Genomic DNA, 14,877 nt, shown 5'->3' on the forward strand with positions numbered 1-14,877 from the left:
GGCAGAGGGCAGCAGATTTTCCTCAAGAGCATGACAGTATTTTGTCCCATCCATTTCTCCTTCTAGCCTGACAAGTGCTCCAGTTCCTGCTGCAGAGAAACACCCCCATGACAGGATATTGCCACATCCATGCTTAACTGTAGAAATGGTGCTATTTATATGTTGAACTGTATTGGATTTCCGCCAGACATATCGTTTGTTGTTGAGGCCAAATAATTCAATTTTAGTCTCATCTGACCATAATACCTTTTTCAATGTGGCCTCTGAATCTTAAAGGTGTGCTTTGAGAAAGCTCAGTCATGACTGCATGTGGACTTACTTGAGAAGTGGCTTTTTTATTTTCAACCCTGCCATTCAAGCCACATTTGTGGAGAATTTGTGATATTGTTGTCACATGCACACAGTGACCACTCTTTGTCAGGGCTGCTGTTAGAAATTACAGGGCCCCATACAGCCTACCTGACAGGGTCCCCCCCCCCCCCCCAAAAAAAAATTATCAAATAAAATTTTTGCTAAAATGCGATGGTAGCAATGCCGTTTTGCAGCCATGGCAGAAATTATACCCTTGCTACTACTGCCTCCTGACATCTGTATTTTTTTTATAATTTTTTTAAATTGCTGAATGGTAATTTTTCTTTGTGAGACTGGCTGCAACTGTGAGCAACTCTTGGCTGCAACTGTGAGCCAAGTGTTTGGCTTGCAGTTGCAAAGTGGCCCCATTGAATTCAATGGGAAGTTTGATAGGTGGTGCTGCCTGTCAAACTCTGCAGCCTGTGTTAAAATGCCGCAGCTGTGTAGTAAAACATTGCAACTACATAATGTGTACAGCCCTGTCTGACGGTATTGTTAGGATTTGGATGTGCAGCTAGGGGTGGTGATAAATCCACGGCTCAGCCAACCATGTGAAAGAGTTCTTAGGCTGCATTTCCACTTTGTATTTCCTGACCGTGTGACAAAGGGTAAGGGAAACGCATGCTTTGCATGCATTTTAGAAATGCACTGCAATCTCGCATAGTGCTTGTGGTGCCGTTAATTGTTAATGGCACCCCAAAAACAGCTTGCATTTTGTCATGTGACAAACTTGCAAAGCTGCATGCCTGAAAATGTTCTAGAACTTTTATGGTGCGTTTGTCAAATATAGGGTGCCCATTCAAGTGAATGGGCTGCCCTATGTATAAACAATCTAAAAAACAAAACAAAAAAAAGTCAAAATAAATGCAGGAACATGTGTTCTCGCTATGCTAAGTGTGAATGGGGCCTCAGGAGTGGCATATAGAAATAGCTGGTGCATTGTGGCTGGTGGAGATATTTGTCAGCTGGAATTCTGAACTTTCTGCAGCTTCACCCCCCCCCCCCCCTTCCTCAGTCACCCCTTTCCATTAGAAGCACTATAACATTAAAACCCTACAGCCACAATTCACAGAGCACGGAGTAGAGGTCAGGAGAGCAGAGCTCAGGACTCATCAGGCAGAGAACTTCTTACCTTCAATCTTTCTTCTTTGCAAGATGACGCTGCTAATCACAGGGGGAGGGGAGGGGGAGTTTAAGGACCCACAGAACACGGGCAGTGTAATGATTTCAAGGTAGAAGCAGAGAGACAGTGTGCAGCTGTCCCTGCTGCACTAAAATCAGGATGCAGCCCGAGAATAAAGCCAGCATGGGACAGCTTGCTAAACAAAGGCACTGTAGGCAAGTAAGTAGAACATAGGGATAAAGCACAGGAGTCACAAGGCAGAACAGCCAGCTCTCCTCTCCTGCAGTTGTCCGGGCCCCCTTTTGGACTGATGAGGCTCGGGCCCCCTACTGGAGGGCTGGCTGTACTGCCTTATCAGCGGCCCTGCTCTTTGTCATAAATTCCTGCAGCTGAATCAGAGTTGCTGTAGGCCTCTTGGTAGCCTCATTGACATGTTTCCCCTTGGCTCTTTCATCCAGTTTGTAGCAACGTCCTGAACCAGGGAGGGTCTGTGTTGTACCAAATACCTTTGACTTCTTAATTATAGACTTCACTATCCTTCTAGACATTGATAAAGCTTTTGAAATGTTTTTGTATCCATTTCCTGACTTGTGCATGTCCACGACTTTATTATGGAGATCTTTTGACAGTGCCTTGCCACCCATAGTTGACTGTTTGCTTCAGTTGCACTACCAGGGAATGATATGCTCCAGGGAAGCTCTTTTCATGCTGAGCTAATAAAAATGACCACATCTGATCACAGTTGAAAGTCAAATGGCTTTGTGTGCCATTGAGAAGGTGATTAGCAACACCTGATTGAGTTTAAATGTATTTTTTAGGAAGGGATGATCCTTTTTGCAACTCAGTGATTCTGTTTTTGATTTTTTTTTCTGACATGGCGGTGTTATATCTTTCACTTGGATGTTATAAGTTACAGCTGGATAAAACAAAAACAGTGTTTGGCTTCATTTCAAGCTAAAAAGCAACAAAATGTGATTATTTTAAAGAGGGTTATTCTTTTCACTGTATATAAAATCAAAATCAAGACCAACAAATAAATTGAAATTATCCCTGGTAGCTTATGGCCTGGTGTATCATTACTTGCTTAATCAGTTGCTTCACATCATTATTACTATGGGAAGAGGAAACCTCTTATAGAAATACACTAGTGTTTTATACATCATTTGCATACACTGATTACATAGTGACAATACCAGGAGGATAGCTGTATTTAAGTATGTCACAGTTAGCTTCTTTAGAATACAATGAAACAAAATAGGCTGCAATGTAACTATAACATGTTAATTTGGAAGTACTTCAAAAACTGTGTTTATATAGCGTTTATTTTCACTTTAAGCTTTAATGACTGTTGAACTATTTATGGCCAATGACCTCTGTTCCATAATTGAAATAATATAGTATACCTATATGTACAGCTGCTTAAGAAATTACCTGTCTGATCATGAAATGTAAATTATGTATGTTACAGTTATTAAAAAGTATGTATACATTTATTTATATATATATATATTATATGGATAGAAAGAGCTGGCTAGTATTATGAAGAATTACTTACAGATGTTAATTTTGTGTCATTTTTTTTATTGGTTGTATAGTCTACATAGTTCTTCAAGGAATGAAAACAGACACCAGTCACCAACCAAAGTTAAAGCTGCCTCCAATACTGGTAATCTTGGGGTTTCAGATGTTTCCACCCACCCAGTTAGAAGAAAACTAGTTTGGGATGAATGTGAGGAGGACACAGAAGAGGTAACACCGCTGAGAGCAGAGGGTGACCCCGAAGAAGCTGCTGATGCAGAAGATGAAGACCAGCCCCAGGAAAACTCTAAAGAATGCCATGCAGATATTACCGAAACAAGGTAATCAAGTTACCCATGATAAACACTTTTTTATATACATGATGTAGCCATTATATAACATTTTTTTAGTATTACATTCTTTATTGTATATTGAGGGACACAAGAAGTCTCAAACCTTCGGTTATATTTCCGCATACAGGAGAAATGTATATTGTAAAACAAAATGTTACCAGCACAGGATAACCTCACCCACAACCAGAATGCCTCGGTTTTTTTCTGGTGTCCTCAGCTCTGGTATTTTCTGTTTGTTTGGGAGATTTATTTGCTATAAACAGCTGCTGGTTAATTCACAATGGATACAGAAATCCTGGGATTATAGGTTTACCTAGTTCAACTAGTATGCAAGTGTTCTCTGTGCGATGGCCCTGAATTTTTGGAAGTTTCTCCAGTCATCAATAGCTACTGGTAAATTCAGGCCAAATATTGGACATCCTGGAAGTTTACCCAATTAACCAATGAGCGTAGGTTTTCCCAATTCATCAAATATACTGATGTTTTGTGACAGTCCAGCAGTCAGCAATGACTACCCATCTTTGTTCCAGTTCACACAGGACTCTACTTTCAGGTCAGGCCATTATGTTCGGGAACTCGATTTATCAGTCGAGGGCTGAGTCAATTTTACTGTAACTGTAACTCGCTTTTGTAAATACCTAGCAAGCCTGTGCTGGGTTGTACTTTTCCCTGTTTGGTACCAAGGCTACGTATGTGGTATAAGCTACAAAAGCAACTGTAGCTGACTGGCCATTTTCTGAGGGATTTAAAGTTCTCCTTTTACTTCTAGGCTTGCATTATACTGTATGTACTTTTTATATTGGCCTCATGGACAAGGTGTCCAAGGTGTCCCTTTTTTCTGCTTAGGCCATACAAGGTAAAGGTTATTTTTTTTCCTCTAGCTGAACTTGGTGACGCAGCTGTAAAAAAGAGGCGAGCACACAGCACAGTGACATAGTGTTTAGCACTTCTGTCTAGCAGCACTGGAATCATTGACTTGAATCCCACTATGACTCTACCTGCACTGAGTTTGCATGTTCTTGTGCTTGCGTGGGTTTCCTTCAAGTATTCTGGTTTCCTCCCATGCTCCAAAGACATGCTGGTAGGTTATTATAAATAGTAAATAAATAACCTCCAGTAGATATCTGCTAATTTGTGGTTACTTTATGTGGTCAGCTTCAGTCCTTCCATGTGTTCCTTTCTATGAAGGCCAGTTATAGATGGGGGCAGGGGCCATTTTGTTGTTACTGATGTAATATTTGTGAGGGGACATGATGGACATCTTTGCTGCCATTGTGCTATGTGCTGGGTGTCCAGTGTGCCCCTGTGCCTTTAGAGAGGATTGGGCTACCTCCAGGCCCACCTGCCCCCTATATATCCATTAGAATGCATATGCTTCCACTGTGGAGACTCATAAATTTACAGGCGGTAATACAGCGTATCGTGAAGTGGCCTTGCAGATTACGCATGCATTTGCAAATGTGTGCTAACTAAACACCTGTTTTTAACACATACTGTTAAACAGTTAATTCAGGTGGTAAGCAGACTGGCTGGTGAGTTGAGCTGGGAATTTCTCTAGCTTTGTCTTGCTAACAATTTTTTGTTTCCAGTGTAAATTTCTCCTGTAAGCAGCAGGATAAACTAGGTTTAAGGCCCATTTCACACGGGCGGATAGAATTCAGCTTTTAGCTGCAGATAGATCAAGTTATCTACCGCAGCTAAACTCAGACGATGTTTTGCTATGGCCCCATTCACACACTGCATTTAGCAACGGTTTCATTACATGGTGTGGTTAGAAAAAAATAATTTGACTGTGTCCAGGACCGATTTATTGCAGCTATCGGCACATAACTGCAGGTAATCACGGTATACTATTTTGCCTGTGGATAGCGGCAACAAGGAAAGAAAAACAACAGAAAGCACATCAGAAATGGCAAGAATGTTCCAACGCAGTTAATCACAATGTACAACCGCAAGCAATCGCTGTGCCTGGAATCTTGGAATTTCAAACTAACAAAACGTGCTTTTAACAGTGGCAGCGGCAGAACAGCGTGTGTACAAGGGCCTTAGCCCTTGTACACACGGTCGGATATTCTAACAACCAAATCCGATCTTGTCCGTTGGATTTTGTCCGACGGATCTTGTCCGAAACTGTTGCATACACACGGTCAGACAAAGTTGTCGGAAAATCCGATCTTTCAGAACGTGATGACATAATTTCGTTACGATGGGACTACGTTCAGGCTAGTAGCCAATAGCTTTGATGTAGGAATTTGATCTGAGCATGCGTGGCACTTTGTCCGATCGGAATTCTGTACACATGATCAGAGTATGTCCGATCGGAGCAGTTTGTCGGAAAATATTTCCAGCAATTTGGAAAATTTGGTCCGACGGATATTCCGACGGATACAGTCCGATGCATACCACACACAGTCGGAATATCCGACAAAACGGTCCGATAGGACACATTCCGTCGGAATCTCCGACCGTGTGTACAAGGGCTTAGGCTTCCTGTGTTCTTTAATGGAATCAATGAAAAGTGTTAATAGGATTTAAATACAAACAGCCTATGATTTTATTTATTTTAGTTCTTTAGGTATTTATCTTATGTTTACTATGTTTTAATAAGAGGAATAAGAGGCAAATGTTCAATTAAAATTTCATGTAGAGTCTAGCTGTGCCTTACATTCCTGAAGAAGATATTTGTAAAAGCACACACTGTTAAAAATGTAAAACTAAACTTTAGGCAACAAATGGCCTAAAGACTTCCTCAAATATCACCATGCAAGATTCACATTAAAAAAGTTCTACCACATACCGTATTTATCAGGGTATAACACGCACCGGCGTATAACACGCACCGGCGTATAACACGCACCCCAAGTTTAGGAGGGCATTTTAAGGAAAAAAGTTTTAGAAGGGAAGTTTAAGGAAAAAAAAACTTACATTTAAATGCCCGTCACTGCAGCCTTATCAGTGTGCATCTGCAGCCTTGTCCATCATTGCAGAATGATCAGTGTCATTTGCAGCTTGCCCAGCATCATTTGCAGCTTGCCCAGCGCTGTTTGCAGCTTTGCAGTGTCATTTGCAACTTGACCAGCACCGTTTGCAGCCTTGCCCATGTTTAAATTTCCCGCCGCCGAGACAGACCGAGCGAGCGCCGCCGAAAAAGACAGAGCGCCGCCGAAAAATACCGAGCGCCGCCGAACAAGACAGAGCCGATTGCTCGGCTCTGCTCGTAGTCCCACCTCCCTGCTGTTTCTGGAGCGAGCGCTGCCGAAAAAGACTGAGCCGTCTGTACTGTGTATTCGGCTGGGCTCCTTTCGCAGTCCCGCCCAGTATGGGCGGGACTGCAAGCCGAGCCGAGCCGAGCCGAGTGCACAGTACAGTCGGCTCAGTCTTTTTCGGCAGCGCTCGCTCCAGAAACCGCAGGGAGGCGGGATTTTTCGGCGGCGCTCAGTATTTTAGACTCGCAGACAGTGGGGATCGGCGTATAACACGCACCCACGACTTTCCCCCGATTTTAAGGGGGGAAAAAGTGCGTGTTATACGCCGATAAATACGGTACATAAATGAATGTCCTAAAACTCCTTCCCATGTTGCTTTGCAGCAATTCACTTTTTTAAATACAAGTGGCTTTGTGAGATTTATGACTTGATGCTCTAATGTCCCAAGACAGTAGTTATCAAGCAGGAAACTATATTCATGTGTGCACTTCATTGTGGTATGCATGACATCATTAATGATGCTATGGGCAGTGATGGGGGCATTATTAGGGATCACAAAGGTGGTTGTGTCAGGTTTCAGGTAGGGCGTGAGAAGGCAGACACAAAACTCCAGACCTCCACTACCAGCCACGACTGTACACACCTTTACCTTAAAAGACACTGCATACAATAGTCAACTAGCTAACTAATCTGCCAGTTCTGTAGCAATGGGTAAAAGATGAGTCAGTAGACAGGAACCACATAAATGTGAATAGTTAGGAGATAAAACTCTAAATGTAATGTGGCAATTATATTCCTTATACAGTATATAACAAACTCTTTATGCCGCGTACACACAATCAGAATTTTGACCAGCAAAAGACCGATGAGAGCTTTTCATCAGAAAATGCGACCATGTGTATGTTCCATTGGAATTTAGCTGGCCGATATCCCACCAGCAAAAATTTGAGAGCATGTTCTCAATTTTTCCAACGGAAAAACTTTCTATTGGAAATTCCGATCGTGGGTATGCAATTCCGATGTGCAAAAACGCACGCATGCTCAGATTCAACTAGGAGATGGAAGCTATTGGCTACTAGGTGTTGAACTTCCTTTTTCTAGTCCCGTTGTATGTGTTGTACATCACCACGTTCTTGACGGTCGGAATTTGGTGTGACCGTGTGTATGCAAGACAGCTTGAGCAAAATCCCCTCTGAATTCCATCGGAAAAACCATCAGAGCTTTTTCCGACCAAAATTCAGATCGTGTGTACGCACAGATTCATACATAAAATTATAGTGGGAAAGGATAATGTGAATATTTCTGTATCTGCAATTCATTTTTAAGGCCTTTTACATCTTGTATGACTCTAAGCCCTTGTACACACGGTCGGAGATTCCGACTTCATGTGTCCCATCAGACCGTTTTGTCGGATATTCCGACTGTGTGTGGTCTGCATCGGACTGTTTCCGTCGGAATATCCGACGGACCAAGTTTTCCAACTTGCCGGTAAAATTTTCCAACAAAATGCTCCTATCGGACATACTCCGATCATGTGCAGCCTACTCCGACGGACAAAGTGCCACGCATGCTCAGATCAAATTCCTAGACCAAAGCTATTGGCTACTAGCCTCAACGTAGTCCCGTCGTAACGAAATAACGTCATCACGTTATGTACAATCGGATTTTCCGACAACTTAGTCCGACCGTGTGTATGCAGCATCACTTCCGGACCTCTTCCGGAATTAATCCGTCGGAATTACTCAGACGAATTTGGTTGTCGCAATCTCCGACCGTGTGTACAAGGGCTAAGTAAACACCTCAGGAAAAATGTCCAAATTGGGTCCAAAGTGTCAATATTTTGTGTGCCCACTGGTATTTTCCAGCACTGCCTTAACCCTCTTGGGCATGGAGTTCACCAGAGCTTCACAGGTTGCCACTGGAATCCTCTTCCACTCCTCCATGATGACATCACAGAGCTGGTGGATGTTAGAGACCTTGTGCTTTTCCACCTTCCATTTGAGGATAACCCACAGATGCTCAATAGGTTTTAGGTCTGGAGACATGCTTGGCCAGTCCATCACCTTTACCATCAGCTTCTTTAGCAAGGCAGTGGTCGTCTTTGAGGTGTGTTTGGGGTCGTTATCATGTTTGAATACTGCCCTGCGGCCCAGTCCTTGAAGGGAGGGGATCATGCTCTGCTTCAGTATGTCACAGTACATGTTGGCATTCATGGTTCTCTCAATGAACTGTAGCTCCCCAGTGCCGGCAGCACTCATACTGCCTCAGACCATGACACTCCCACCACCATGCTTGATTGTAGACAAGACACACTTATCTTTCTACTCCTCACCTGATTGCCGCCACACACGCTTGACACTATGTTAACCAAATAAGTTTATCTTGGTCTCATCAGACCACAGGACGTGGTTCCAGTAATCCATGTCCTTTGTCTGCTTGTCTTCAGAAAACTGTTTGCGGGCTTTCTTGTGCATCACCTTTAGAAAAGGCTTCCTTCTGGGACGACAGCCATGAAAACCAATTTGATGCAGTGTGTGACCTATGGTCTGAGCACTGACAGGCTGACCCCCCACCCCTTCAACCTCTGCAGCAATGCTGGCAGCACTCATACGTCTATATCCCAAAGACAAACTTCTGGATATGCCCCCGAACACGTGCGCTCAATTTTTTCGGTCGACCATGGCAAAGGCCTGATCTTTATGTAGAGCAACAATTCTTTTTTTCAGATCCTGAGAGAGTTCTTTGCCATGAGGTGCCATGCTGAACTTCCAGTGACCAGTATGAGAGAGTGAAAGTGATAACACCAAATTTAACGCACCTGCTCCCCATTCACACCTGAGACCCTGAGTAGGAAAAATGGCTAATTGGGCCCAATTTGGACATTTTCACTTAGGGGTGTACTCACTTTTGTTGCCAGCAGTTTAGACATTAATGGCTGTGTGTTGAAGTATTTTGAGAGAACAGCAAATTTACACTGTTATACAAGCTGTACACTCACTACTTTACATTGTAGCAAAGTATAATTTCTTCAGTGTTCTCCCATGAAAAGATATAATAAAATATTTACAAAAATGTGAGGGGCGATCTCACTATATATACACCTTTTTATTTTTGAGGGGGGGGTGGGATCTTGGATGAGCTCCCACACTTTTTTTCCCTAGGACCCTCTGCCCATTGGTGGTGTCAGTGGGAGGAATAGTGTCTAAATACTGGTGTCAGTGGGAGGAATATTGTCATATTATTGGTATTAGTGGGAGGAATAATGCCTCATGGTTGGTGTCAGTGGGAGGAATTATGTCCCATTGTTAATGCCAGTGGGAGGAAAAGTGCCCCAAAGGCTGGATAAAGGACAGCAAAGGGCCACGAGCCGCAGTTTGGAGACCACTGATATAGATGAAGAACTAAATACTTTCTAAACCTTACTCCTTCAACATGTAGATGTAGGAGGATCAATGAATGTTTATCAATCATTAGTTGGCTTTGATCATATTTAGATATTGTATGAAAGCTATATATGTTTGTTTTTTGGGGGTTTCTGTATGGTTTAGTTCATAAAAAACGCACCCGATTCATAAAATAGATTGTAAATTGTAACTTTGTGAGTGTGTAGACCTTGTCGTTCCTTAGTCCCCTAGTAATACCTTAATCAATGGCCATGTGGTTTGCCACATCACTTGATGCAGAGCCACTGTTGCAGTGCTCACAGGAGAATGTAGCCTGGAGTTTGCATCTGAGGTCTTTTATGGTAATTTATGGTACTTTTAATGAGAGGAAAGGGGGCATAGGGACACTTCATTGAAAGCTCAGTTATCCTTTATAGTGCTACTAAAGTCTCATTTTGTTTAGTTGAAAATAAGAAACATGTTATACTTACATCCTTTGTGCAGTGGTTTTGCACAGAGCAGCCCCGATCCTCCTTTTCTCGGTCCCTCTTCGCTGCTCCTGACCCCTCCCTCCTGTTGAGGGCCCTCACAAGAAGCAACTTGCTATGGGGGCACCCGAGCCCTGTCGCAGCTCCCTGTGTCCATTCAGACACGGGTCGCGCCCCCTTTCTCTCCTCATTGGCTAACTAACTTTGATTGACAGCAGTGGGAGCCAATGGCCAAATATTGGAACAACAGAGCTGTCACCTGAAGCTGAAGAAGAAATAGGTATTAGCAAGTTCCCCAAAAGAGGCATTGAAATATTTAAAAGTCAGAAAAGAACAGCAGTTGCAAAAACTGTTCTTTTGCTTGAAAGTATCATAAAGGGAACTCCCAGTGAGTCTGTGGAAATGACCTGTAAGAAATGCCACTACACCTTTATTTCCGTCTTGATGAGTGAATCATATGTGAATGTGGATGCATCAGCGACTAGTGAAAAAGTATCAGTTCTTATATACTGTATGCACCTTTATACATATGTAGTACATGACCACCCAATTTCCACATATTTTGTCATTTTAACCACTTCAATACAGGGCACTTAAACACCTTCCTGCCCAGACCAATTTTGAGCTTTCAGCGCTGTCGCACTTTGACAATTGCGCGGTCATGCTACACTGTACCCAAATGAAATTTTTATCATTTTTTTCCCACAAATAGAGCTTTCTTTTGGTGGTATTTGATCACCTCTACGGTTTTTATTTTTTGCGCTACAAATAAAAAAATACCGAAAATTTTGAAAAAAAAATGTTTTTTTTTTGTTTCAGTTTTAAAACTTTGTAAATAAGTACGTTTTCTCCTTCACTGATGGGCACTGATAAGGCGGCACTGATGGGCACCAATGTGGCACCAATGAAGTGGCACTGATGAGGTGGCATTGATGGACACTGATATGTGGCACTGATAGGCGGCACTGATGGGCGACACGGATGGGCGACATGGACGGACACTGATAGGTGGCACAAATTGGCACTGATAGCTGGCACGGATTGGCATGGATGGGCGGCACAGATGGGCATGGATAGGCGGCACAGATGGGCATGGATAGGCGGCACAGATGGGCATGGGTGGGCATGGATAGGCGGCACAGGTGGGCACTGATAGGCGGCACAGGTGGGCACTGATAGGTGGCACAGGTGGGCACTCATAGGCGGCACAGGTAGGCACTCATAGGCGGCACAGGTGGGCACTCATAGGCGGCATTGGTGTTATACTATAGTAATGGATGCCAATCAGTGCCAAACAACAATGCATGCCAATCAGTGATGCCCATTGTGGGCACTGATTGGCATCCATTATGGGCACTGATTGGCATCCATTGTGCTGACTGGCATCCCTGGTGGTCTATGGAGGATTACCTTTTCCCTGGTGGTCTGGTGGCGTCCCTGGTGGTCCAGTGTAAGCATCCTCGGGGGGGCTGTGCTGATAATCGATCAGCACAGACCCCCCCTGTCAGAGGAGCAGCCAATCGTCTCTCCTCTACTCGCGTCTGACAGACGCGAGTGAGGGAAAGCCGATCACCGGCTCTTCCCATTTACACTGTGATTAGCCGTGATTGGACACGGATGATCACGTGGTAAAGAGTCTCCGACGGAGACTCTTTACCAAGATCGTAGTTGCCGGGTGTCAGACTGACACCCCGCAACAACGATCGCCGCGATGCGCGCCCCCGGGGGCGCGCAGCGGCTCATAATCCTGATCACGTCATATGACGTCCGGTCAGGATTATGCAACCACTTTGCAGCCGTCAATTGCCTATAGGGCGGGCAGCAAGTGGTTAAATAAATAATTCAATTGTAATAGCATAATTTTTTTTGTAATTTATTGTGATAAAGTATTTTTTCAGAATTTGCATACTGAAATGTCATCTTAGCGCCAAAATTTCTTTAACGTTTCTTCTGTCGTGAATTGACAGTGCTCTATGATCATTTACAGGATTTATCATAACAGGACAAATACATTTTTTTATCGAAGTTTCACTTATTAAGACAGAGATGACAGAAACCTGAGGGCATTACATATTCTCTCTATTTTCCACCAGTTACCTTAGTTATAACCTTTATTTTGCCAGTTTCAGTGTTAGTGTGTTCGTATAGTACCATTGTCTTCTTGGAGAGGTAGCAGTTGTGTGACTCAGCAGGAAGAGGTAAGCTCAGCATTCACCATAACACGTAGCGGAACAGCTCTCTAAACCACAAAATTCTGCTCTTATGTCATAAGGATCTGCTAGTTTCTTTTTATTTTTGGTTCCTAGTTTTTCTGGGTGCTAGATCCTTCGAATGGAAATTCCACTTCAAAGGAAGTTTTCCATAGCATGGAATCCATTAGTCATTGCAGCTGGTTTTCTCAGCTTGTGCACAATTCTCTTGTTGGAGAAATAAGGCATCATATCCAGTGACATTATGGTAAGGTTTGCCGAAACTAACAGAAAATTTAGAGACCATTTGCACTTTTTGGTTTTCAGTCACAAGAAAATAGTCTGCTTTTTCAATGAAAGTAGAACATCATAAAACTATGAAGAATGGCCGTTGGTCCTGTTACTGTATATAGTAAAACCTTGGATTGCAAGCATAATTAATTCAAGAAACATGCTTGTAATGCTTGTAATCCAAAGCACTTGTATATCAAAGCGAATTTCCCAAATTCCCCACATGTCAGTCACTCAGGTGATACCACATTTTTGGACAGATCGTGCCACTGTCAGGGAAGTGGAAAGCTGTACTGAAGCTGCTATGAGGGAGACATCAGAGTGAGATGGGGAGACAGCTGACAATACAAAGTATGGCCCATACTTTACATTAAATGCTGTCCTCAGGAACAGATCCGATCCAGAGATCCCAGTGTATGGTGATCTCTGAATCAAATCTGTCCATGGGGACAGCAGACAATGGCATCATTGGCATTGATGATTTGATTTGGATTTTGGAACTGACCTGCTGACAAGGTGTGTTGCTTGCTGGACAGTGGACGGGATCTGATGGCCACAGGGAAGATGGCAAGATGCTGCTGTGACCTGCTGCTTGCTGGACAGATCTGATGGTTGCAAGATGTGAGTGTAGGTCAATGTCTGTCTACACCTGAGCTGCAGACACCCTCCCTCCCCCCCATCAGACCAGCTCATCTATTCTATACCTGCACTACTCTAAAGAGCAAATAGCAAAATCTGTGCAAAGTAGAGGCCCCTGTGGTGCTGTTCTGGCAGGATAAGGGCCTGCTCTCCCAGGGGCTTGTACATACTGTAGTGATATATATTTATATATATTATATATATATATATATATATATATATATATATATATATATATATATATATTTTTTTTTTGGAAGTATTGTTTTTTGTTTTTTTTAACCAAAGGGAAGTTTATTGAGCATATATATATATATATATATATATATATATATATATATATATATATATATATGTATATGCTGATGGGAAGAACTACTGAATGTGGCGGGGGTTGCAGAACATCACACACCCAGAAGTGTAGAACAGTAATGATGGGTGGGCAGCAGTGAAGTAACATTTTAAGACCTGGCATACAGGAAAGGTCGATACAGTGCCTCTTTTTTCTGGAAGTATTGTTTTTTTTTTTTAACCAAAGTGAAGTTTATTGAGCATATAAGTCAATACAGTATTTTACACTTTCAACAACCGGTGCAACAAGCACCAACCAGCATGAGAGAAAATATACACACTTCGTCTGACATAGTTAGCAAAAATGTACAATCTACACAATACAGTCTCAATATACAAGAAAGCGAGTAAATAAGTACTCCTGGGGATCCCATGCCCTCGATGCCAACGGTAGTGGGAAGAAGACCCCACACCTTCATCCAAATAGAACAGCTGCCCTAGCCCGTACAACTATGGGAGTTCTCTATCCACCTATCCCAAATTCTATGAAATTTGTCCGGGCACCTACGGTTAGAATAAATGACCTTTTTGTACGGTAGTACAATGTTCACAGCCCTCTTCCATTGCTGGATCGTGGGGGACACAGGTCTAAGCCATAATTGAGCTATCTGCATCCTGGCAGTGAAGAGAGTCTCCTGCAAGAACATCACAAGGTACTTCTCCTCCTCTGGAAGAGGGAGAAGACCAAGGATGCACTGACGTGGGCACAGTGTAAGGGGAGAACCCATGTGATCGTGTAGGAACTTAATGACCTGCACCCAGTATCGCTTAATAGGTGGGCAGGACCAGATAAGGTGGTAAAAGGTACTGTTAGTGTCCCCACATCTGGGGCATGCGGGATCGGAGTCCGGTTTGTATTTGGAGAGGCGACTAGGTGTGATATATGAGCGGTGGAGGATATAAAGGTGGGTTAGTCTGTCCGAGAGCTTGGGTGATACTTTCGTAGACACTGCTAATATGTCTCCCCACTGACCATCCTCTATGC

The 14,877-nt window shown here is 43.1% G+C and overlaps 1 protein-coding gene across 3 annotated transcripts in view; it reads left to right on the forward strand.

Annotated features, from left to right (window-relative positions):
• Nucleotides 1-14,877, forward strand: part of MDM1 (Mdm1 nuclear protein) — a 94,018-nt gene that overhangs the window by 54,996 nt on the left and 24,145 nt on the right. For all 3 annotated transcript variants that reach the window (XM_077469259.1, XM_077469260.1, XM_077469261.1), the window contains one exon: nt 3,070-3,333. In XM_077469259.1, coding sequence (XP_077325385.1) covers nt 3,070-3,333 — 264 coding nt within the window. The remainder of the gene's footprint in view (nt 1-3,069; nt 3,334-14,877) is intronic.

Source organism: Lithobates pipiens, unplaced genomic scaffold, assembly GCF_037356315.1.
Source record: "Lithobates pipiens isolate NorthernLeopardFrog02 unplaced genomic scaffold, aLitPip1_a1.2 Scaffold_8, whole genome shotgun sequence".
Lineage (NCBI taxonomy): Eukaryota > Metazoa > Chordata > Amphibia > Anura > Ranidae > Lithobates > Lithobates pipiens.